The sequence below is a fragment of the Excalfactoria chinensis genome, unplaced genomic scaffold (assembly GCF_039878825.1).
Source record: "Excalfactoria chinensis isolate bCotChi1 unplaced genomic scaffold, bCotChi1.hap2 Scaffold_71, whole genome shotgun sequence".
In the NCBI taxonomy this organism is placed as follows: Eukaryota; Metazoa; Chordata; class Aves; order Galliformes; family Phasianidae; genus Excalfactoria; species Excalfactoria chinensis.
This window is the reverse complement of record NW_027315711.1, coordinates 415,263-439,000: the sequence shown is the minus strand read 5'-3', so window position 1 is coordinate 439,000 and position 23,738 is coordinate 415,263. Positions and strand designations below refer to the sequence as shown.

The 23,738-nt window shown below is 51.6% G+C and overlaps 2 protein-coding genes across 2 annotated transcripts; both read left to right on the top strand.

The window, feature by feature from the left end:
- Positions 1-951, top strand: LOC140265200 (olfactory receptor 14J1-like). The gene has a single exon (XM_072361085.1). The coding sequence runs from the start codon at positions 1-3 to the stop codon at positions 949-951; it is 951 nt and encodes a 316-aa protein (XP_072217186.1).
- An 8,337-nt stretch (positions 952-9,288) lies between these two features.
- On the top strand, positions 9,289-10,239 carry LOC140265199 (olfactory receptor 14C36-like). Its single transcript, XM_072361084.1, has one exon. It carries the CDS (start codon positions 9,289-9,291, stop codon positions 10,237-10,239), a length of 951 nt encoding a protein of 316 aa, XP_072217185.1.
- The last annotated feature ends 13,499 nt before the right edge of the window (positions 10,240-23,738 follow it).

The following is a 23,738-nucleotide window of genomic DNA, read 5'->3' as shown; positions in this document are numbered from 1 at the left end:
ATGCCCAACAGCAGCTCCATCAGCGAGTTCCTCCTGCTGCCGTTGGCAGACACGCGGCAGCTGCAGCTCCTGCACTTCTGGCTCTTGCTGGGCATCTACCTGGCTGCCCTCCTGGGCAACGGCCTCATCAGCACAGCCGTAGCCTGCGACCGCCGCCTGCACACCCCCATGTACTTCTTCCTGCTCAACCTGGCCCTCCTCGACCTGGGCTGCATCTCCACCACTCTCCCCAAAGCCATGGCCAACGCCCTCTGGGACACCAGGGCCATCTCCTACGCAGGATGTGCTGCACAGCTCTTTTTCTTTTCCTTCTTCATGCCAGCAGAGTATTCCCTTCTCACCATCATGTCCTATGACCGCTACGTTGCCATCTGCAAGCCCCTGCACTACGGGACCTTGATGGACAGCAGAGCTTGTGCCATCATGGCAGCAGCTGCCTGGGGTGCTGGGGTTCTCAATTCCCTGCTGCACACTGCCAGTACGTTTTCACTGCCTCTCTGCCAAGGCAATGTTGTCAACCAGTTCTTCTGTGAAATCCCCCAGATCCTCAAGCTCTCCTGCAAAGAATCAAATCTCAGGGAAGTTGTGTTTCTCATTTTTAGTATCAGTTTAGCCTTTGGCTGCTTTGTTTTCATAGTTGTGTCCTATGTGCAGATCTTCCTTGCCGTGCTGAGGATGCCTTCTGTGGAGGGACAGCACAAAGCCTTCTCCACGTGCCTCCCTCACCTGGTCGTGGTCTCCCTATTTATCACCACTGGCTTTTATGCCTACCTGAATCCCCACTCTGTCTCCTCTCCATCCATGGACTTGATGGTGGCAGTTCTGTACTCAGTGGTGCCTCCAGCAGTGAACCCCCTCATCTACAGCATGAGGAACAGCGAAGTCAAGGATGCGGTGAGGAAAGTGATGGCCAGATGTGTTTCAAAATCAGTGAAGTGCCCATCTTTTTGAATTCATGACATTTAATGCAGGTTTTTACTAAATCAAGCTCTCTTTTATTGTTTGGATTTTGATTTTTGTATGTTTTTTTGTTTGTTTGTTTGTGCCAATTTTTATGTGTAATTTATTCTTATTCTTTTTTTAACATGGTGTAATGTTTTTCACCAAAACATCATTACTCAAGTCAATTCCTTTCAGCTTGTTCCTTTGTGGATTAGTCCAGACATACTCTATATAATGAACCAGGCTCTCTGTGACTTGTAACAGAATAAAGGACATGCAGTGACTGTCTGTCCTCCTTCTTTTGGAGCTGATAGGGTTGGATGTTCTCAGAAACCCACAGTCCAGCAGGAAGCACACAGCTGTTCATCAAACTGTGCAGTGCCTTCGGCCTGCAACAGCTGACAGGCCATCCCTGGGCTCCTGGCTGGGGTCTGTGCTTTCAGGCTCACATCTGTCAGTGCCTCTGAGAGACCAGCAGCAGCAGCTGGTTTGCACGTTGGTTGTCAGGTCCCCTCTTGCTCATTCCCTGTGAGACCCTGCACAGGACAAGATCTTGGATATGGGTTAACACGTCAGAATTTTCTAAGCTTCATAGAATCATAGAATCTTAAAATCACCCAGATTGGAAAAGACCTTGAAGATCATCAAGTCCAGCCACAGCCTAACCATAGTACCCTAACTCTAACAGCCCTCTGCTATATCATATCTCTGAGCACCACATCCAAATAAACACATCCAGGGGCGGTGACTCAACAACCTCCCGGGGGAGCCTATTCCATTACTTGAGTACCCTTTCTATAAAGAAGTGTTTCCTAACGTCCAACTTGAACTTACATGTATGAACTTGGCTTTGAAATACGTAATGTTTCTGCTTGCTAGTTTGCAGGAGAGATGGAGTGATCCCCCTTTGAACCCGGAACCGAATAAATGCATTCCAGCTTTAAAACTTCAGACTGGGTTATAGAGTTTAATTCCTCAACTCAATTTGGCAGCCCAGATGGGACCAGCTCTACTCTGCGGCAGCACCAGCTGTGAGGGGAGACTCTACTGGCGCGCTCTGAGATTTCTCTGAAGGACTCCCTTCCTCACCTGATCACTGCAGGGACAGACAAGGAACATCCATAGGCGGACCAGGTGTATGGTAAGGGGAGCCCGTATGTCTTGAGGAGACATCCTACACAGGGTACTGCAATCTGTGCTGCCCGTAGGGAGCTTAGCTCACAGCTTAGGTTTTCGGCTGGGGTAGGAAGACTCCTTGGGGGAGTTCCTATGAAGGAGACCTGTAAGTCATATGCATGGAATGCGAGTGCTCTCTCCAATGTGGTTGGCAATAGGACAGACCTAGCTTGGTCTCTCCTATGGGTATGGGATATAGTGGATATCCTGTCAATTGGTAACCTGGGTTCTCCTTGCTGTAAACATGGGGCTAACAGGTTGTATGGCCATTATTATCACCTGCTGTAAGTGTTCAGTACTGTGTATCTAATCATTACAGGCCGAGATGACTGGGAAAAACCTTTAAGTTTGCAACTGGTCAACTGGGGTATGAGCATTCCTAAGATTCCTGCGAAAAGACATTTCCAGCATTGTGTATTATGAATAAACCATGGTTTTTGATCTAAAAGTCAGAATGAGTATGGTGTGAGTGAGATACACATAGCTGCGGGGCGAGTGTGGAGTCCCGATCCGCAGTTTCTCCCTCTTGCGAGGGAAATGGCTGAAGACGGATGAAGTGAAAGACTCTGGTTGTCTGTCTACTCATACGTACTTTCTGCTTGTATGTAAGAAGACGGGAGTTTGTACCCTATAGACTGGGAAGAGGGTCCTGAGGAGAGGTGTACATTCCGCCTGACAAATGAGTGTCAACCCATTTATGTAATACTATGTACTGCTTGTGAGGAAGTGTGTGAGGGAGGTGGGTCAGTCAGTGCTGGTTATGTGGCGAAGTGTTTATAACGGAATGATAGGGATTGTTTAGGGAAAGTTATAGGTATTAAGCGTGTATATGAGAACAGAAGAACTGTATTGTTTGACAAAACTGTTGATGGTATAAGAAAGTGTAATTGATAGTGGTATGGGGAAGTGTACTTAAGGGTATGTGGAAATGTAAATGAAGGTACAAATAGTGGAATAGTTTACAGAGGAAAAAAGGTTTAAGAGAAAGTGAGTTTATCTGCACTGACATGAGGGCAACCCTTCTCACTGTTCCCCTGCAAGCAGAGGAGAGCAGAGACACTGTCCCCATGTAGCATGTAATGTTATAGGACTTGCCAAATGGATGAGCTCACAACAGAAGAGGCAGATCTTCCTCTCTGCTCCATCTGTGGCATACTCTGGAGTTGTGTGTGTAGATGTGGCATTACAAAGCTATGGCACATCTATGTTCTTTTGATGATGACACCTTAGTTTGCTCTGGGCTCTCATTTCAACAGCATCTAAATAAGCCTAGGGTCATGCCAGCTTACAAGAAGCTGTCAAATGTTGTCTCATGGTAAGGAAGAGCAAGAAGGATGAGGGGCAATTATGGACCTGTCAGTCTCACTCCAGTGCCTGGTAAAATTATGGAGAAAGTGATGGTGGGAGTGATAGAAAAAAACAGGTCAAGAACAATTCTGTCACTGGTCACAGCCAACACAACTTCCTGAGGGGAAGGTCCTGTTTAACTATCGGACTTTTTATGGCAAGGTTAGTGAATTGGTAGATAAGGGAAGCCATTTGATGTTAGCCTTGAGGGTTTCAATAGAGCTTTTGATACTATTTCTCACAGCACATTTCTGGACAGAATGTCCTGCATATGGTAGACAGAAACAGCGTGGTGGGTGAGCAGCTGGTCAATAGGTCAGACCCAAAGGACTATAGTCACTGGGTTCCATTGGGCTGGTAGATGGTCACTCTCAGGGTTCCACAGGGCTCCATTTTAGGGCCACTTCTCTTTCATGCTTTTGTGGATGAGTTGCATGCAGGACTAGAAGATGTTCTGATCCAGTTTGCTGATGATACCAGATGAGGAGGTGCTGTTGCCGCCACTGAGGGTGGAAAGTACCTGCAGAGAGATGTGGGCATTTAGAGAAGTTTGTACCAGTTGGTGCTCAGCACCAAGTGCATAATGTATAACAAGTCCCTGATTGTGCACCTGTGTGGGGGCAACCCTGGACATACACACTGACTAGATATGGGACACTGGAGAGAGGTCTGACTGAAAAGGATTGGGGGTCCTGGTCATCATCAAGCTGAACATGAGTCAGCAGTGTGCCCAGGCAGCCAGGAAGGACAACGGTTTCTTGGAGTGCATAATGCAAGTTATTGCCATCTGCACTGCTACAGCCTCACTTGGAGCACTGGGTGCAATTCTGGGCACCACAGAACATAAAGGACATCAAACCATAGGAGAGTGTGCACAGGAGGGCACTGGAACTGAGAGATCTGAAGTTCAGAGTTACACTGGGATTGACTTCTTGTTCAGAATGGGCCCTTCTCACATCCCACATCCTGTGATGAGACACAGGACACACATGGGACATGAACCTCACAGTGTCCCTGCACCCCATGCAGAGCCTGGAATCTTCTGTCCCTGTGTCTTTCATTTGACATCATACAGACCTCCAACCCACTGCCCCAGGAAGGATCCTTAGTCAGCATGAGGTTCTCTCTACCAAGGGTCTGGGAATCAGGGCTTGGCCTGTCTGCTTCATAAGACAAAGAAGTGGTTTCTCAGCATCAGAGCCACCATGCCAGTGCCTTTCACTGCCTGTAGTCATATCTTCCAATTATCTTCTCTAACTAGTCCCTTGGGAAGCTTGCTTGTTAATGTTCCTCAATGGGCCCATTAATACTCCAAGGAAGTTCACTGTTACTTCTGCCTTTGCCTTGTTTAGCACTCTGTGCAAACTTCTCTCTGCACTGGAGGTTGATGGACTCAGCATCAAATGCGCCCTGGGGCCCATTATAACCTGAAGAGCCTCCTGTGCCTTGTGCCTTCCTGTCATCTTCTTCAAGTTTTCAGAGCTGGTTCAGCAAAATGGAGGGGTACCTGGACATAGCTTAAAGAGAAAGGATACATCAGACATTTACTATCTATTTATTTATAGTTGGGTATAAGCAAGTCTTTAAAGCAGCACTGTGCAACTGGTATCAATCCAGGATGTCCCCAGTGCATTCTATTCTGTTACTGTGTGGACTTAGGTCCTTCTCAACCTCCTCACCCCACTTCTACTCACATTGGCCCCATGGGGCTTGCATCACTTTCCCTCACATCAAACTTCTCCTCTGCAGCCACCCACTCGGTGTTAAACCTGCTTTGCACCAACTCCCACTGGCTTTCCACAGAGAACCTGCTGCACAAGGGCAAAGAAAGAGTTCTTTTTTTTTTTTTTTTTTTTTTTTTTTTGGCCAACAAACAGATGCAAAGTGATGCAATTGAATGAACAGTAAAATACAGTGATCAACTGCATGTCATGTCCATGCTGCTTCCTTTGATTTTTATCTTTCACAGGGAATATTTGTAGAATATTTGAGTTAGACACAGATAGGAAGGGATAGATTGAATCACAGTGAAGGAGCTGACAACAGAATCCATCCGACTTTTGAGGAATGTAGCAAATTCCAGTAATCTCCCTGGGATAGATCAGCCAAATAGTTGGGAGGTATCAGCTTAAAACTGAACAGGACTTGAAAGTATTTCACACATTGAGAAGGGTTAACACATTCTCATTGACTTCTATCTTTATCTTCAACTCTTTTCTTCACTTTTACTGACATTAATGAACATCTTTCAGACATCGTGCTTTAAAAAAAAAAGAAAGAGAATAAGAAAAAGAAAGAGAAAAAGAAAAAGGAAAAAAAAAAAAAGAAAATAATAGATAGGAAGGGATAGGTAGAATCACGGTGAAGGAATTGACAACAGAGTCCATCAGACTTTGGAGTGATGGAGCAAGTTTGAGTTATCCCCCTGAAAGTCAGAAATCAAACAGGTAATGGGGAGGTATCTGACTGAACAAAGAGCAAAGGATGGGGAAATCTGGAGGGCAGTGGGAGGAGTGTGTCCAAATGGCCTGCTGGAAACATGCCCTTAACCATGGCTATTTATTTATGAGAGCTGGAGACACCTGGAGGATGAGGGACATCAAATAGGCAGCAAGGAAGAATAGCGAAAGACACCAGGCTTTAGTCACAAGGCATCGACACCAGCATCACTGTCTGTGCCTCTGAACCTGAAGGCCACTGTGTTCTACAGTTCTGGAAAGCACTGAAGTTTCAAGAAAAAAAAAAAAAAAATCCCCTCAAAGACTCATATTTACAACTAAAAGTGGAACAAGACTCATGAGAATTTATCATTTGAGACGGGTTAACACATTTTCATTGATTTCAATCTTTGGCTTCAATGTTTTCTTTCATTTCTATTGACATTAGTGAACATCTTTTAAACTTACAGCTTCAAACAAATAAATACATAAATTCAAATAGATCCCTCGGTGTCTCGCAGACGGCCTGGTATGCCTTTGACCTTCAAATTCACCACCAGCCGTTCTTTGCTGGTGAGTAGGAGATCTAGCAGAGAATCTCTCCTCTTGCTTGGTCTCCTCTGGCTTGGCCAAGAAGCTGCCATTTGTGTGTTCTTGGATAGCACATGCCCTGCTGTGCTGTCCCTGCAGCAGACACTGGAGTGAAAAAGGCCCCCAAAGGGGACAAGGGACGGACAACATCAGGCTCCCATCTGTTTGCAGAGGGCATCTTCCACTTGCTGTCCCTGATCAGGAAGACAGGAACAGACACTGTTGGTCTCCTCTGTTTGCCAGTTCCATTAGCTCTGACCTGGCTGCTCTGCCATCCCCAGGCAGAGCTCAGTGCACTCTCACAGAGGGCAGTCGTCCTTACTTGTCTCATCGCCCATCCATCCTAAAGAGTCTGTATCTCCCTTGCACTACACTGCAGCTGTGGAAGCCATTCAACTGTGTCCCTGTGGCCCAAACAGGAGCTCAGGCCTGCAGCTCTACCAAGATTTCTAGCTTATTGTGTGTTGTTGTTTGCATTCCTGCAAAAACCACAGAAGTAAACATCCTAAATGGAAACCATCACTGGACACAGCCTAAATGGATAGCTCATCTATGGTATTACTGTGTAGGAGCTGGCACACAGGAATTAGACCCATTGTGGGTCTTGGAGTTGACGTAGCAGCACAGACACTCCTTGGTCATGGCTTTCCTAAAGGCCCTATGCTTCATTTGCAGCTTCATATGAGTGTGATGAAAAAGAACAGATGTAACGGTAGGCTGCTCTGATGCCATTCATCTGAGAGTCCATATAAAGCCAAGGTTTGTCTGTTGAAGAATAAAGACATGTTAGCTTTGTATTGCCTTGAGCTCCAGAATATACATTAGATTGAAAAAGGAGAAAGATCTAACTCTTCTTTTGTGAGCTCACCCATTTAGTCAGCTGAGTAACTCTGCATGCTCCATGGAGACAGGAGATAAAGGCACTTTGAGGTGCCCTAAATGCTGGGGTCTGTTGCTATTTAGGATGGTCAAGAATGCCTCTATTGCCTCTCTGGCCCTCAGCTGATGCTCAGGAAGGAGGTGTCTGTCTCAGGGATTTCCCACACGGTTTACAAGCACTGACACACATCCAGGAGCAGCCCAGGCACCTTGGGCATCACCCAGTGTCTGTGTGTGAGCAACTGCCTTCCCGCTGATGACCGAGAACTCAGAGCAGGAGCTCACATGCAGGCAACTCCTTGTGCACTTCAGTACAGAATCACAAGATTCCCAGCTCCTGTGTGTCCGTGGGGAGCTGAATCCTATTTCTGGCCCTATTTCTTTGCAGGTAGAGTTGAGGCGCATGCAGTACCTCAGCTGGATCACTGCCCTGCACAGGAGAAGTCCAACCCTCCCTGTCCTTGTCTGTGTGCTTTATCTGTTTCAGCAAACACTACCCAGTAGGACTCCCCATATATCTAGATTTAATCACTGTCCACTGGACATCTGGTGTTTAATTCATCAGATTTCAAAGCACAGTCATGATGCTGTTGTCTTTCAGGAGCTGCTGGCCAAGATGACCCAGGGACATCTCAGGGGACACGGGTGGGAAGGATAAACATGACATCCTCTGCTGATCAGCTGGTCAGGGCTCCTGGGACACAGGAACTCATACAAGTTGGCAGCGCTGCAGAGAGACAGGAGCAGCTCTTGTGAGCAGCACAGCCTGCAGGTGACTGAAGGAGAGAACAGAAACAGGAGAGAGCTTGCAAGATATGGATGGTGTGAGCAGATTCTGAGCACACTGGAGGAGCATTGCACACAGACAATGACACGGTATGTCTCACTGCAAGCTATGCAGCTGCTTTTCATAGAGGGATAACTAAATCTGGGAAATACCATGGCAGATTTGGTGGCAGGCACTGCATGTTTCTTTACTGTGGAAAAACCCTGAACCAGCTGAAGGTTCCTGTGCTGCAGCATCAGAGCACAGCCCTGAGTGCTGCGTGTCCCAGCACGGCTGCAGGCTGTGCAGCCAGGGCTGCAGGCGGGTGCCCAGGGCTGTCGTGCAGAGCAGGGTCCCTGCTGTGCCCCAGGGGCTGTGTGCCGGCTATGGGACTCTGCCGCCTGCCAGGCTCAGCACTCAGCCTGCCCGGGGAGCTGCCCAGGGCGCTGCGGGGAGACGTGTGGGGGAAGGAGACCCCGGGCAGGGCTTGTGCTGCCACAGCTGCTGCCTGGGGTGGTGGATCACAGCTCTACGGCACAACAGAATATTTCCTTGGTCCTCTGTCAAGAGAAGAGCCAAGTCAGGGTATTTCCATTTCCTGGTGGGAGGGAAGGCAGAAAGGATTGGGGTCTGAAATCAAAAAGAGGATGTCTAATTTAAACACAGCTCTGAAACACACAAATATTTTTTCAATCCATCGGTTGTTCCCTGAACAGTAAGAGAACAAGGTGAAAACACGGGCTGTGCTTTCAGCCTCTCCTTTCTAAAAGGAAACTATCAGTTTAACTTATTGTTGTTTTCTGCAGACATTAATAGTTGATTTGTCCTGCAAACTGGCAGATTTCTCTGGGACAATCTGATATGCACAAATGCTGGGGCTGGGGTCAGAAAGAATAGCTTCAGTAAAGAGGAAAATATCCAGGAGTCTGGGATACAATTAGGAAAAGAGAAGAAAGATCCTCCTAATCTACTACTCCTTAAGGGATTGTGAAGCTCATGAAAATAAATACAAGTTCTGGAGTTAAATGATCACTTTTCCAAAGATAAACGAAAAATTTATAGTATAGCAGGAGGAATGTCTCTGAGTATGATCTGGATTTGTCATTATCTTCTTCACTCTGAGCAGGACTCCAAGCCCAGGAACAGCAGATGCCCAACAGCAGCTCCATCAGCGAGTTCCTCCTGCTGCCGTTGGCAGACACGCGGCAGCTGCAGCTCCTGCACTTCTGGCTCTTGCTGGGCATCTACCTGGCTGCCCTCCTGGGCAACGGCCTCATCAGCACAGCCGTAGCCTGCGACCGCCGCCTGCACACCCCCATGTACTTCTTCCTGCTCAACCTGGCCCTCCTCGACCTGGGCTGCATCTCCACCACTCTCCCCAAAGCCATGGCCAACGCCCTCTGGGACACCAGGGCCATCTCCTACGCAGGATGTGCTGCACAGCTCTTTTGCTTTTCCTTCTTCATGTCTGCAGAGTTTTCCCTTCTCACCATCATGTCCTATGACCGCTACGTTGCCATCTGCAAGCCCCTGCACTACGGGACCTTGATGGACAGCAGAGCTTGTGCCACCATGGCAGCAGCTGCCTGGGGCAGTGGGCTTCTCCTTTCCGTGCTGCACACTGCCAGTACGTTTTCACTGCCTCTCTGCCAAGGCAATGTTGTCAACCAGTTTTTCTGTGAAGTCCCCCAGATCCTCAAGCTCTCCTGCTCAGAATCAAATCTCAGGGAAGTTGTGTTTCTGAGTTTCAGTGTCAGTTTAGCCTTTGGTTGCTTTGTTTTCATAGTTGTGTCCTATGTGCAGATCTTCCTTGCCGTGCTGAGGATGCCCTCTGAGCATGGACGGCACAAAGCCTTCTCCACGTGCCTCCCTCACCTGGCTGTGGTCTCCCTATTTCTCAGTACTGGCATGTATGCCTACCTGAATCCCCACTCTGTCTCCTCTCCATCCATGGACCTGATGGTGGCACTTATGTACTCAGTGGTGCCTCCAGCACTGAACCCCCTCATCTACAGCATGAGGAACAGCGAAGTCAAGGATGTGGTGAGGAATGTTATGACTAGATGTGTTTCAAAAGCAGTGTACTGCACATCTTTTTGAATTCATGATATTTAATGCAGGTTTTTACTAAATCGAGCTGTATTTTACTGTTTTTGTTTGTTTTTTGTTTGTTTTTGTGCCATTTTGTATTTGTAATTTATTCTTATACATTTTTTAAAATACTGTATTGTTTTTCACCAAAACATCATTACTCAAGTCAATTCCTGTTCAGTTTGTTCTTTTGTAGATTAGCCCAGACATACTCTATATAATGAACCAGGCTCTCTGTGATTATTAACAGAACAAAGGACATGCAGTGACTCTGTCTGTCCTCCTTCTTCTGGAGCTGATGGGGTCGGATGTTCTCAGAAACCCACAGTCCAGCAGGAAGCACACAGCTGTTCATCAAACTGTGCGGTGCCTTCAGCCTGCAACAGCTGACGGGCCATCCCTGTGCTCCTGGCTGGGGTCTGTGCTTTCAGGCTCACATCTGTCAGTGCCTCTGAGAGGCCAGCAGCAGCAGCTGGTTTGCACGTTGGTTGTCAGGTCCCGTCTACCTCATTTTCTGTGAGACCCTGCACAGGACAAGTTCTTGGATATGGGTTATTACATCAGAAGTTTCCAAGCTTCATGGAATCATAGAATTACCCTGGTTGGAAAAGACCTCGAAGATCATTGACGTATTCGCCAATTAACCCGACTTATCCCGGGACCTCGACTGTCCGGGGGAGAGACACAAGCATGGATGCCATGATGTCTTCTCTCAATTTATTGCTGCGTCACATTCCTTATATACCATCCTAAATCCCGCGCAGACGCATACACCCGCTGCACAAAACCCGATGCACGCGAGAGAACCTGTACACACACCTACCTAAACCCCCCGCCCACTAACTCTTAACCTACAGGCCTAACTTATTATTATTATTAGCTATTCTAGAACACTCCATCTACTCAGAACAACTGTATGCACTCATAAATCCTTGCTAAGGCAACTCAGTACCCCAACAATCATCAAGTCCAACCACAGCCTAACCATAGTACCCTAACTCTAACAACCCTCTGCTAAATCATATCTTGGAACACCACATCCAGAAGGCTCTTAAACACATCCAGGGACGGTGACTCAACCACCTCCCTGGGAGCCCATTCCAGTGTTTAACTACCCTTTCTGTAAATAAGTGTTTCCTAATGTCCAACCTGAACTTGCCCTGGCGCAACTTGAGGCCATTTCCTCTCATCCTGTCACTTGTCACCAGTGAGAAGAGACTTGCCCTGTTCTCTCTGTAAGCACCCTTCAGATACTGCAAGAGAGTGATAAGGTCTCCCCTCAGCCTCCTTTTCCCCAGACCAAACAGCCCCAGCTTCCTCAACCTCTCCTCATAGGGTTGATTTTCCAAGCCCTTCACAAGCGTCGTTGCCCTTTTCTCTGGACCTGCTTCAGTATCTCCATTTCATTTTTGTACTGAGGTGCCCAAAACTGAACACAGTACTCAAGGTGAGGCCTCACCAATGACGAGTACAGGGGCAGGATGACTTCCCTAGTCCTGCTCACCACACCATTCCTGATACAAGCCAGGATGCCATTGGCCCTCTTGGCCACGTGGGCACACTGCTGGCTCATATACAGCCGACTGTCCATCAGCACACCAAGGTCCCTTTCCATCAGGCAGCTTTCCAGCCACACCTCCCGAAGCCTGTAGGGTTGCCTGGGGTTGTTGTGACCAAAATGCAGGACCCAACAATTGATCCCATTGGAAATCACGCCGTTAACCTTGGCCTACCAATCCAATCTCTCCAGGTCCCTCTGTAGTGCCCTTCTCTACTCAGGCAGATCTACACTCCCTCCCAACTTGGTGTTGTCTGCAAACTTACTTAAGGTGCACTCAATCCCCTCATCCAGATCATCAATGAAGATGTTAAACAGAAGTGGTCCCAGCACTGAGCAATGGGGGACACCACTTGCGACCAGCCACCAACTGGGTTCCACTCCACTGACCACAATTCCACTCCATTGATCACAGCTTCCTTCAGGGCTTCTTCCATTTTGGACACAGAGGAGGTCACTGCCTCCAGGATGGTCTGTGGAAGAGGAATCCTGCACAAAGGTCTGATTAAAGTTACCCAGGTTCCACAGGAGCCATTCTGGAGCCTAGGCTGGTAGGTAGAAAGCTGCCCCTAATGAGATGACTGACATGAGGAAGTCAGGAGAAGCCTGGAGAACACCAATGGGAAACTGAGGGGAGGGAAGAGGAGCCTACATGCCATGCTCATAAGAAAATGTACCAAACAAAGGTTACCCATACTTAGCACTGCTGAAACACACTTATCACTGCCTCCCTCTGCTCACATCCACCTACATGGTCTACAGAAACATTCAGCAAGCTTTGGTGAATGTCAACGAGTGCACCTGTTTTCCGCTTGGAGGAATTCAGTGGCAAACCTTTGCTTCATGTGCAGTTCCATGTCAGACTGCCCCTCTGCCGTCATCTGTCACACGGTAGCAATGTTTAATGGGATGCTGGTGTGAAGATTCAACTAGTTCTCTGCCAAGGCAATGTTGTCAACCAGTTTTTCTGTGAAATCCCCCAGATCCTCAAGCTCTCCTGCTCAGCCTCCTACCTCAGGGAAGTTGTGTTCCTCTTCTTTAGCGGCAGCTTAGTGTTTGGCTGCTTTGTTTTCATAGTTGTGTCCTATGTGCAGATCTTCCTTGCCGTGCTGAGGATGCCCTCTGTGCAGGGACGGCACAAAGCCTTCTCCGCGTGCCTCCCTCACCTGGCTGTGGTCTTCCTGCTTGTCAGCACTGCCTTTTTTGCCTACCTGAAGCCGTTATCCGTTTCTTCCCAACTCCTGGATCTGACAGTGGCACTTCTATACACAGTGGTTCCTCCAACACTGAATCCTATTATCTACATAATGAGGAACAGGGAGATCAAGCATGCACTCAGGAAGCCCCAGCTTCCTTATCCTTTCCTCGTAGGGCTGGTTCTCCAAGCCCTTCACGAGCCTCGTTGCCCTTCTCTGGACCTGCTCCAGTACCTCCATGTCCTTCCTGTGCTGAGGTGCCCAAAACTGAACACAGTACTCGAGGTGAGGCCTCACCAATGCCAAGTACAGGGGCAGGATGACTTCCATAGTCCTGCTCACCAGGATGGACAAGCCAGGATGCCATTGGCCCCCATGGCTACCTGGGCACACTGCTGGCTCATATACAGCTGACTGTCCATCAGCACACCAAGGTCCCTTTCCATCAGGCAGCTTTCCAGCCACACCTCCCCAAGCCTGTAGGGTTGCCTGGGGTTGTTGTGACCAAAATGCAGGACCCGACACTTGGTCCCATTGAAACTCATTCCGTTAACCTTGGCCCATCGATCGAGTCTATCCAGGTCCCTCTGTAGTGCCCATCTCCCCTCAGGCAGATCAACACTCCCTCCCAACTTGGTGTCGTCTGCAAACTTCCTGAGGGTGCACTCAATCCCCCCATCAAGATTATCAATGAAGATGTTAAACAAAAGCGGTCCCAAGCACTGAGCCCTGGGAGATGCTGCTCGTGACCGACCGCCAACTGGATTCCACCCCATTTGACCACAACTCTCTGGGCCCGGCCATCCAGCCAGTGCTTCACCCAGCAGAGTGCGCGCCCATCCAAACCACGGGCAGCCAGCTTCTCTGCAAGAATGTTATGGGGACAGTGTCAAAGGCCTTACTGAAGTGTAGGTAGACCACATCGACAGCTTTCCCTTCATCCACCAAGCAGGTCACCTTGTCATAGAATGAAATCAGGTTAGTCAAACAGGATCTACCATTCCTAAACCCATGCTAACTAGGCCTGACCTTTAATTGGTCCCTGATGGTTCCTGAGATTATCCTTTCCATAACCTTCCCGGACACCGAGGAGAGACTGATGGGCCTGTAGCTGCCAAGATCATCTTTCTGACCCTTTTGGAAGATGGGCATCACATTCGCCAGCCTCCAATCCACCGGGACATCCCCAGTCAGCCAAGACTGCCAAAAAATGATGGAGAGTGGTTTGGCGACCACATCCGCCAACTTCCTCTAGGAGCAAACTCTAGGGTGCAATCCATCCGGCCCCATGGACTTGTAAACATCCAGCTTTTGAAACAGGTCCAAAACTATCTCATAGTGGATCATGCAGGGCTTATTCTGTTCCCCCTCCATCTACCAGTGCAGGGGCCTGTGTTCCCAGGGAGCAACAAGTTTTACTATTAAAGACTGAAGCAAAGAAGGTATTAAGTAGCTCAGCCTCATCCCGATCCTTGGTGACTCAGTTGCCCTCAGCATCCAACAAGGGGTGGGGATTTTCCCTAGCCTTCCTCTTGCTGTTGATGTGTTTATAAAAATAGTTACTGTTCTCCTTTACCTTAGCAGCCAAGCTCAGTTCTAGCTGCTCTTTGGCTTCCTAATCTTCTCCCTGCACAGCTTCACTACATACCTGTAATCCTCACTACATACCTGTAATCCTCACATCTGTAATCCTCATACCGGTAACCCTGTCACATCTAACTCCCCTCCCTTCCCCCCTCGGACCCAGTTTAAAGCCCTGGTAGTCAATCCAGAGAGCTTGTTCCCCAGCACACTTCTGCCCCACTCGCTCAGTTGAGTCCGTCAGGAGCCCACATACCCAGTTTCTCAAAGGCCTGCCCGAGATCCAAATACCCAAAGCCTTGATCAAGTCACCACCCCCTCAGTCAGCATGTTCTCCTCCATCTTCCTGGGTCCCAGCCGTCCACTGGAAGGACAGAGGAGAATGCTACCTGCACCCCTGATCCCTTCAGCATCTTTCCAAGGGATGCAAAGTCCTGTTGAACATTCTTTAGTTTCCTCATTGCAGCATCCTGGGACCCAGCCTGAATGACAACAGAAGGATAGCAGTCTTCCGGTTTAATGAGCCATGGTAGAGCCTTCCCACTGTCTCTAACATGTGTCCCTGGAAGAGAGCACGCCTCACTGGAGAGATTATCTGGGTGGCAAATGGGAGCCTCAGTGCCCCCCAGTAAGGAGTCCCCAGTTACTAAGACTCTCCGCCCTTTTTTGGTGGCACTGGTATTGAGGCAGTGCCCTGACCGGCCTCGCTCCCTGTGCTTGTTACTCCCTGTATTCTCAGTGTGCTTCTCAAGGCATGAGTTTGGACCACTTTGCAGACCTTCATCCCTCTCCTGTGCAAGAGCCTCTGTGAGGAACACACTCAAGAATTTCCAGTCAGGAAAGAAGAACTGTTTATTCAGCATTGTTTATTATATAACAGCTCTCTGTGAAGAGCTGTTTATTCAGCACTGCAGTAGTGTGTGCGCCCACTGCTGACCATTGCACAACTTGTCGGTGAAACCCATTCTGTTATATACCCTGGGTCTGGCGCAGGTAGAGCCTCTCCTGGCACCCACTGGTCGAGCATCTCAGGCTCACAGTCTACCGAAGCTCTTACTGCGTTACACTTCCACAGCTACGTTACACTTCCACACAATGTCTGTTAGCAACCCATTGTCTTCGGGCATGTTCTGTGCTTCTTACATCGAGAGGAGGGCAATGTTTTCAACAGCCTGCACTAGTTCTGTCCTGTACCGGACTCTCCCCTACCCTACATAATTACCTCACCTGACGCCTGTGCTTATTTTACTATGGTCAGAATGCCCTAGTCTCAAGTTTACTCTGTTTGGAAGCTTTCTCTGTGAAAAGCAACTTAAGCTACAAACAGAAATACTGGCTATTTCCACTGCAAAAACACAGTCTGCCTCTCACACCTCAAATCTCTCACTCAGGGACGCTGCAGGGGACACTGCAGGGGTTGGCAGCACCATGGGGGCTTGGGAGCAGACGCTTCCTTCTGCTTAGAGTAGAGACGAGGCTCCAGCCCCTTTCCCCTCTCGGGCTGTCTAGATCTCTGACCTGCAGGTGAGCAGCTGGATTGGCTACTCCCATTCGCAGGGACTCAGGATGAGGCTGCGTGTCTGCGGTGGAAGTAGGCTCACACCTCCTCCTGTCTGTCTCCCTCAGAGATCCCCAAGAGCTCCTCGGGTTGCTTCTATCTTGCAGCAGCCTGGCCGTCTGCTCCAGCAGCTCCTCGAGCAGGGTACACCGGCAACCAGGTTCTTTTAACTTAACTAGCTCGTAGGTATGGTGAGATGTTTCCTTTATTGCCATCTAAATGGAAACCACAGTGAACTGGACGACCCGCTGCTGTTCTTCTCCAGTGCCAGAGAAGTCCACGCATCCCAGCGCCACGAAAGGTGGTCCGTACAGCCCAGCACTGTAGGAGGCGGTTCCGCCCAACACCGCTTAAAGCCACTGTGCCCCAGCCTCCATTTGGTGCTGGGCCAGAAGGCCGCACTGCCCCACAGCGCAGAAGGCCACTGCCCCGCCCTCCATTATGTGCTGGGGGCACAGGGTCGCACTGTCCAACAGCACTGAAGGCCACTGCCCCACCCTCCATTATGAGCTGGGCCAGCACACAGCACAGAAGGCCACTGGCACAGCACCCCCACGGCATTCACTGTCTGCACACCCTTGCGACAGGGACGAGAGGCAGTGGGCGCTACGGGGTCAGGGGCAGCTGTCCTTGCAGACCCCACAAAGGAGAGCGACTGTCGGTGGCCTTTGGCCACAGCTTTTGGAGGCCAAGGGTCTTTTCAGATCCCCGTGGCCATGCTGCGAGACAGCGCGGGACGGGGACAAGCCAAGTACGGCCGGCCCTCTCCCCGCCGGGGCCCGGCACAGCCCCCGGCCTGCGCTGCGCAGCGGGAGAACAGCTGGGAGCTGGAGGTGCTGAAGGCCCAGCTGGAGGGCGAGCGGCTCCACTGCCAGGAGCTGCAGCGCCGCTGGGCTGCTGAGAGATGTGAGCTGCAGGAGGCGGCAGAGCGGGAGCGGCAGCTGCTGGTCGACCAGCTGCGTTGTGCCTGGGAGAAGCAGCAGGCCCAGGAAGAGCAGCGGCTGAAGGAGTGGGAGCAGCGGCAGCGGGCGACGGTGACCCGGCAGCTGCTGCGCTGGAAGGAGGCCGAGCTGCAGGCAACAAAGGAGCTGCTGCAGCGTGAGTGCGATGCGGCCCTGCGCCGGGCTCGGGAGCTGCAGCAGCAGCTGGCCAAGGTGCTGAGGAACCCTGCCAGGTGCAGCAGGGAGGCCCCTGCCCAGCTGCAGGACGTCCTCAGCAAGCTGCGCTGGGAGACGGATGGTGAGCAGCCTGCCTGCATCCGCCACCTCCAGCATCAGCTGGAGCTGGAGAGGAGGCTCTTCAACCAGTACATCGTGGGGAGCTGGGAGGGCAAGTCCCCTCACACAGAAAGCCATGGAACATCCTGCTCCCAGGACAGAGAAGGAGCTCTGTGCCGCCACCGTGCAGAGCAGGGCTCCAGTCGACCGGCTGTGAAGAACACTCACGTCCAGGTGAGATAACACACTGAGAGAATAGGGATTGTTCAGCCTGGGGAGGGGAATTTCTGGCGACACCAAAGAGCAGCCCTCCAGTGCCTGAAGGAGAAAGCTGGAGAGGAACTGGTTGTAAGGGAGGGTGGTGATACAACAAAGGACAACACCCTGAAAGTAGAAGAGGGGAGATCTGGATGAGATATAAGGAAGAAAGATGGGGCACCATGAGGGTGCAGAGGCGCTGGCACAGGCTGCCCAGAGAGACTGTGGTTGCCATACCCCTGGCAGTGCTCAAAGCCAAGCTGGAGGCACCTTTGGGCATCCGGACCTAGTGGAAGCTGTCCCTGCCCATGGCAAGGGCTTGGAACGGGAGAGTCTTGGAGGCCCCTTCCTACACAAACCATTCTGTTATTCTATGATTTTCTGGTTCTAGGTGCCAGAGACAGCCAAGGAAGACCTGGGGCTCCTGGGCAGCCGGCCCTCTCCTCGCCGGGGCCCAGCACAGCCCCCCGCCTGTCCTGCGCAACGGGAGGAGAACAGGCAGGAGCTGGAGGCACTGCAGGACCAGCTGGAGGGCGAGCAGCTCTGCTCCCAGGAGCTGCAACGCCGCTGGGCCAGCGAGAGACGTGAGCGGCAGGAGGCGGCAGAGCGGGAGCGACAGCTGCTGTCCAACCGACTGCTCTCCAAGTGGGAGCAGGAATGGGTGTCAAAGCTGCAGCGCCAGCGGGAGCAGAGCCTGAGGCAGTGGAAAGCAGAGATCCGCCAACTGCTGCAGGAGAAGGAGGCCCAACTGCGCCAGATGCAGGAGCTGATGCAGAAGCGTCGCAATGACACCATCCGCCAGGCATGGCATCTGCAGCGGCAGCTGACAGAGGTGCTGCTGAAGAGCGGCAGCAGCAGAGTGGACTGCAGAATGCAGCTGGAAGTCCAGCGGCAGCTCTGCTGGAAGTCCCGCGGAGAGCAGGCAGCCCATACCCTGCGCCTCCAACTTGAGCTGCAGGAGCAGAGAAGACACTTCCTGCAGTACATCCTGGAGCACGGGGAGGGGCAGCCACCCGCCTCCTGCAACGGGGCCAGGGCCTGCCATCGGGCTGTAGCAGAGGTGGGTGTTCAGGCTGCAGAGCAACAAGAGGCCTGCCCACCTGAGCGCAGGGAGCTGCAGGAGCAGGACGTCCATCTGCAGAGGAAGCTGAAGGAGCTGCAGAGACAGTGCAGCCTCCTTGAAGAGCAGAGCTTCCTGCTGTGGAGCAGAAGCTCTCAGCAGATGCAGGAGGAGGTGGAGTGGCTCAAGGACAAGACGCGTACGCTCAGCCTCCGTACCCAGCAGCTGTGGGAAAGAGTCCATCAGCTCAAGGAGGCCTCTTCCACATCTGAAGAGGACACAGAGAAAGCAGAGGAAGTCAACCAGCCGCAGGGACAGAATTTGGAAAAGGAGAATGAGACGGACAAGGAAGACCCGGGGCTCCTGGGCAGCCGGCCCTCTCCTCGCTGGGGCCCAGCACAGCCCCCTGCCTGCCCTGTATGGCGGGAGGAGAACAGGAAGGAGCTGGAGGCACTGCAGGCCCAGCTGGAGGGCGAGCAGCTCTGCTCCCAGGACCTGCAAATCCGCTGGGCCAGCGAGAGACGTGAGAGGCAGGAGGCGGCAGAGCGAGAGCGGCAGCTGCTGTCCGACCGACTGCTCTCCAAGTGGGAGAAAGAACGGGAGTCAAAGCTGCAGCGCCAGCGCGAGCAGAGCCTGAGGCAGTGGAAAGCAGAGATCCGCCAACTGCTGCAGGAGAAGGAGGCCCAACTGCGCCAGATGCAGGAGCTGCTGCAGAAGCGCCGCAATGACACCATCTTCCAGGCATGGCATCTGCAGCCGCAACTGGTGGAGGTGCTGCTGATGAGTGGCAGCAGCAGAGTGGACTGCAGAATGCAGCTGGAAGTCCAGTGGCAGCTCTGCTGGAAGTCCCGCGGAGAGCAGGCAGCCCATACCCTGCGCCTCCAACTTGAGCTGCAGGAGCAGAGAAGACACTTCCTGCAGTACATCCTGGAACACGGGGAGGGGCAGCCACCCGCCTCCTGCAACGGGGCCAGGGCCTGCCATCGGGCTGTAGCAGAGGTGGGTGTTCAGGCTGCAGAGCAACAAGAGGCCTGCCCACCTGAGCGCAGGGAGCTGCAGGAGCAGGACGTCCATCTGCAGAGGAAGCTGAAGGAGCTGCAGAGACAGTGCAGCCTCCTTGAAGAGGAGAGCTGCCTGCTGTGGAGCAGAAGCTCTCAGCAGATGCAGGAGGAGGTGGAGTGGCTCAAGGACAAGACGCGTACACTCAGCCTCCGTACCCAGCAGCTGTGGGAAAGAGTCTGTCAGCTCAAGGAGGCCTCTACCACATCTGAAGAGACCACAGAGAAAGCAGAGGAAGTCAACCAGCCGCAGGGACAGAATTTGGAAAAGGAGAATGAGACGGCCAAGGAAGACCTGGGGTTCCCAGGCAGCACAAGCAGCAAGCTGCTGGAGCAGTGTAGCTGCCCCCTACAAGTTCTGAGCAACCTGGAGAGGCAGTGCCAGGCCCTGAAGGCCCAGAACCACCTGCTGAGAGAGGGATGCTCTCCAGAAGTGTGCCAGAAGCCGCAGAGTCTCCAGCAGGCTGAGGTCAAACTTGGAGCGCTCGGCAAGCGTCTGGACGAGAAATGCGTGCAGCTCCAGGAGAATGGGAAAGAGCTGAGGCTGCACAGAAATCCTGAACAGGAATGCTCCAACCCCCAGGAAAAGCAGGGGGAGTCAAAAGTGTGGCCAATGGCAGTCTGCAGCATGCATTCTTGCAGACCAACATCACCACTAATACGAAGATTCTTAGCTCGTCACAGCTACGATCCTTTTGATGGCCCTAATGAGGACCCAGAAAATGAGCTTCCACTGACAGCTGGACAATACATTTACATCTGTGGAGACATGGATGAGGATGGCTGGTTTCTGGGAGAGCTGACGGATGGCACAAGAGGACTGGTCCCTTCCAATCTGGTGGAAGAAGTTTCAGATGATGACCTGGATACCACCGTGCCTCCATTGCTTCGTGATCTCCTGCTGGATACTGATGATGAAGCAGAAGGAGCAGTGGCAGAAAGTTATGGTCACCATCTAGAAATCTGTGCATGTGTGTTGGCTCAGCCTGGGGGATGCCAAGATTCCTCTCCATAAGACAGCAACATCTAATCAAGATTCCACCTTTCTGGATGAAGGCTACCTCCTGCTCCACTTGATGTTCAAGTGGAGTGTGGTCCAACAGCAGCAGGACCTTAAAAATTCATCACTTGTATGACTGAGAATGTATTACATTGGACTGGATTAAAAAAAAAAACAACACCAAAAACACCAAAAACATCAAAAACACCAAAAACACCAAAAGCACCAAAACAGCAACAACAAAATTATTAAAAAAAATTAAAAAATAAAAATAACCAAACCCAAAATGCGTGTCCAGTCTTCTTGTTTTCTGGCAGTCTGCTTTTGTAAAGGTATGAGGAAAGGAAGAGGCTGAGGAGAGCCTCCAAAGTCTTTCTCAAGCACTCTACCTACAAGTATTAGAATCGAGAGAGAAAGGAATCATCACTGCTTGCCTCTGTTCTTTAGGGCACCTGAAGTACCTTGGAAGGCCACACTTCCTGAGCCCTACAGACAGTCTGTCCCAAAGCAACAGTTTGATCATTTCCATTGGGTGACAATGCATAGCGCTTGTATCATCTGCAGGCACGGACTCAGATGCAAATCCACATCCTTAACTGTAGGTCTGTACATCCTTTCTATACATACTCCAGCTCCCCCTTGAAATTTTCTGTCTGTCCCTGCATGTCAGCAGAGCACTTAACAAGTCTCCTTCATGTCTAGACACCAACTGCCCACACAAGTGCATGTGATAATGCACACGGCTGCGGCCAGCACTCTGTGTAAGGGAAGCTGTCAGAGAGCTGCACATCAGGGAGGGATTCCTTGGTCTCAGCCTCTGCTTGCTTTTCTGGCTGGCTGTGAGGGACACTCACGTCCAGGTGAGATGGCACACTGAGAGGGTGGGGATCTCTGGAGATAGGAGAGTTGCATTCCTTGAAGCCAGATGTGCATTCTTCATTCTCGAGTGTTGAATTCTCTTCTGGTGTTGAATGTCAGGGTGTGCATTGTGCATTCACGTGTGCAAAAAGGTGTTTGCAGGTGTACTGTTTGTTCTTGCACACTTGTGTGTATGCACATGGTTGAGAGCAAGGCTGTGCAAGTCTTCATGCATGAGCGTGCATGGAGTTGTGAGCAAGGGGGGGTTGCACACATGTAGGTGTGCAGGGGTGAACAAATTTGTGCAGCTACACAAGTGTGTCCATACACTGCAGAGATTTGTGCATGCATGTGGGAGGGCGTGCAAGGACGAGGAGGTACATGTGTGTGTGTGTGTGTGCAGGCGGGGAGTGCAAGAATGGGGTCGTGCCCATTTGCACGAGCACAGAGGTGTGCAAAGCAGTGGGCGATTGCTACTTGCAAGAAGCAAGCGTGTCAGTGCTCCAGTTGCAAGGAAGTGCATTGCTGGACCAGGTCAGAGCCGAGCCTGCAATGGCAGCCTCCTTTGCACAGCGCAGCGAGGGTGACGCAGTTGTGCTTTCTGAGCAGCTCAGGGACGTTCTGGACAGAAAGAGCCGAGTCCAAAGTGCCTGGTGTGAAGTGCTGCGAACATTGGGCTCTCTGGGCGAGCTCCGGGCTGACAGCACCGCTCCCCTCTGCCCTCGCCTGGGCCTGCTGGGAGCTGCAGGGCCTGCTGGGAGCTGCAGGCCCCGCAGGAACTACCACTCCCAGGATGCTGTGCGGCAGCTCCGGGCGCCGCCATGACAGTGCTGGGTGCAGGGCTGTGCAGGGCTGGGCCTGTGGGCTCAGGTCGCCGGCTGCTCCTTCCCTGAGCCTGCCAGGAGGTAAGGCACTGTGAGGATGGTTTGGGGGAGCGGTCTGCAGTGTGCTGAGCAGTTGCTGTGCTGCCTGGGAAGGACGCAGCTCCCAGCCCACGGCTTGAGAAGGGAGAGCAGGGCCCATGTCTGGGTGCGGCAGTGCAGCACAGGCAGGAGCTGCCGAGGAAGCATTTCTCTCTCGGGGAGCTCTGCTGGTTTTGCTGCTCCAGGTGGATCTGTGCTGGGCGTTCCTGGTTCTCCGTTGGCACTTTCTCCATAGGGATGAATGGCAGCTCCCCCTTCCTTCCCAGCAGTGCCTCAGCAGCTGTCAGTGCTCCTGGAGCCCTGTTCTGTGCAGCTGTCTGTGCCATGGCTGCACTGAGCAGCGCTCTGAACGTCTGCAGCTCAGTTTCCTTCAGACAGACACACAGACATAACCTTGCCTTCTGCCTTGCTTCCTCCTCTTCTCTGGGCTATTGGCTACAGTCCTGCAAGAGTTAGGCCAGCTCTCTCCACTTTCCTGCTCTGCTTTCTGGTTCTGTGGAGCTGTATGGAGCAGTGGGTTGTGACATGGGCCGTGTTCTCCTTCCCTCACTGTGCTGGGTAGCAAAGCTCTTTGTTTTGTTGTGTTTTGTTTTGTTTATTTGTTTTTGGGGGGCTGCCATGCTCCAAGCAGTTCTGTTCCTGGCAGTGAGGCTGCAGGGAGGTTGGTCATCTCAGCAGTCATTGATGGTGTAAGTGCTGCAGCTCTGCAGCCATGTATGGCATTCCTAGTGTGCAGAGACAGACGGGACCCAGAGGGCTTATGGGGGGGCCGTAGAAGGGGGGGACATAGATTGGACTTGGAAAGAAGATGTAGGGGGTATGGAGAAGACTAGGAAGAGGACGTAGAGAGGACGTAGGTGGGACATGGAGGTGAGAGAGATGGGGCGTGAACTGGATAGAGAGGGGTGAGAAGGCAAGGTGGATTGTGGGGACAGGGGCACAGGTCAAGGGCCAAGTCCAGCTCTGCAACCACAGCAACATGTTGGGGACGCCGGCCTGCGGCTGGGGCTGGAGCAGAGCAAGATGGAAGGAGGAGCCCTCAGGAACCTAAAACATCTTCCAATGGGGCTTTCTCCATCCCTCAGCCTGCAGCGCAGCCACACGACCTAGGCAGGCCTCAGACTCTGGTCCTGCTGCTGGGTACTGCAGGGTGCAGCCTGGCTCAGTCCTCTCTGCACCTGGCGACTGATGGCTGTGTCTGGGATCGCAGCGAGCCTCCTCCACTACAGGGGAGGGGATCC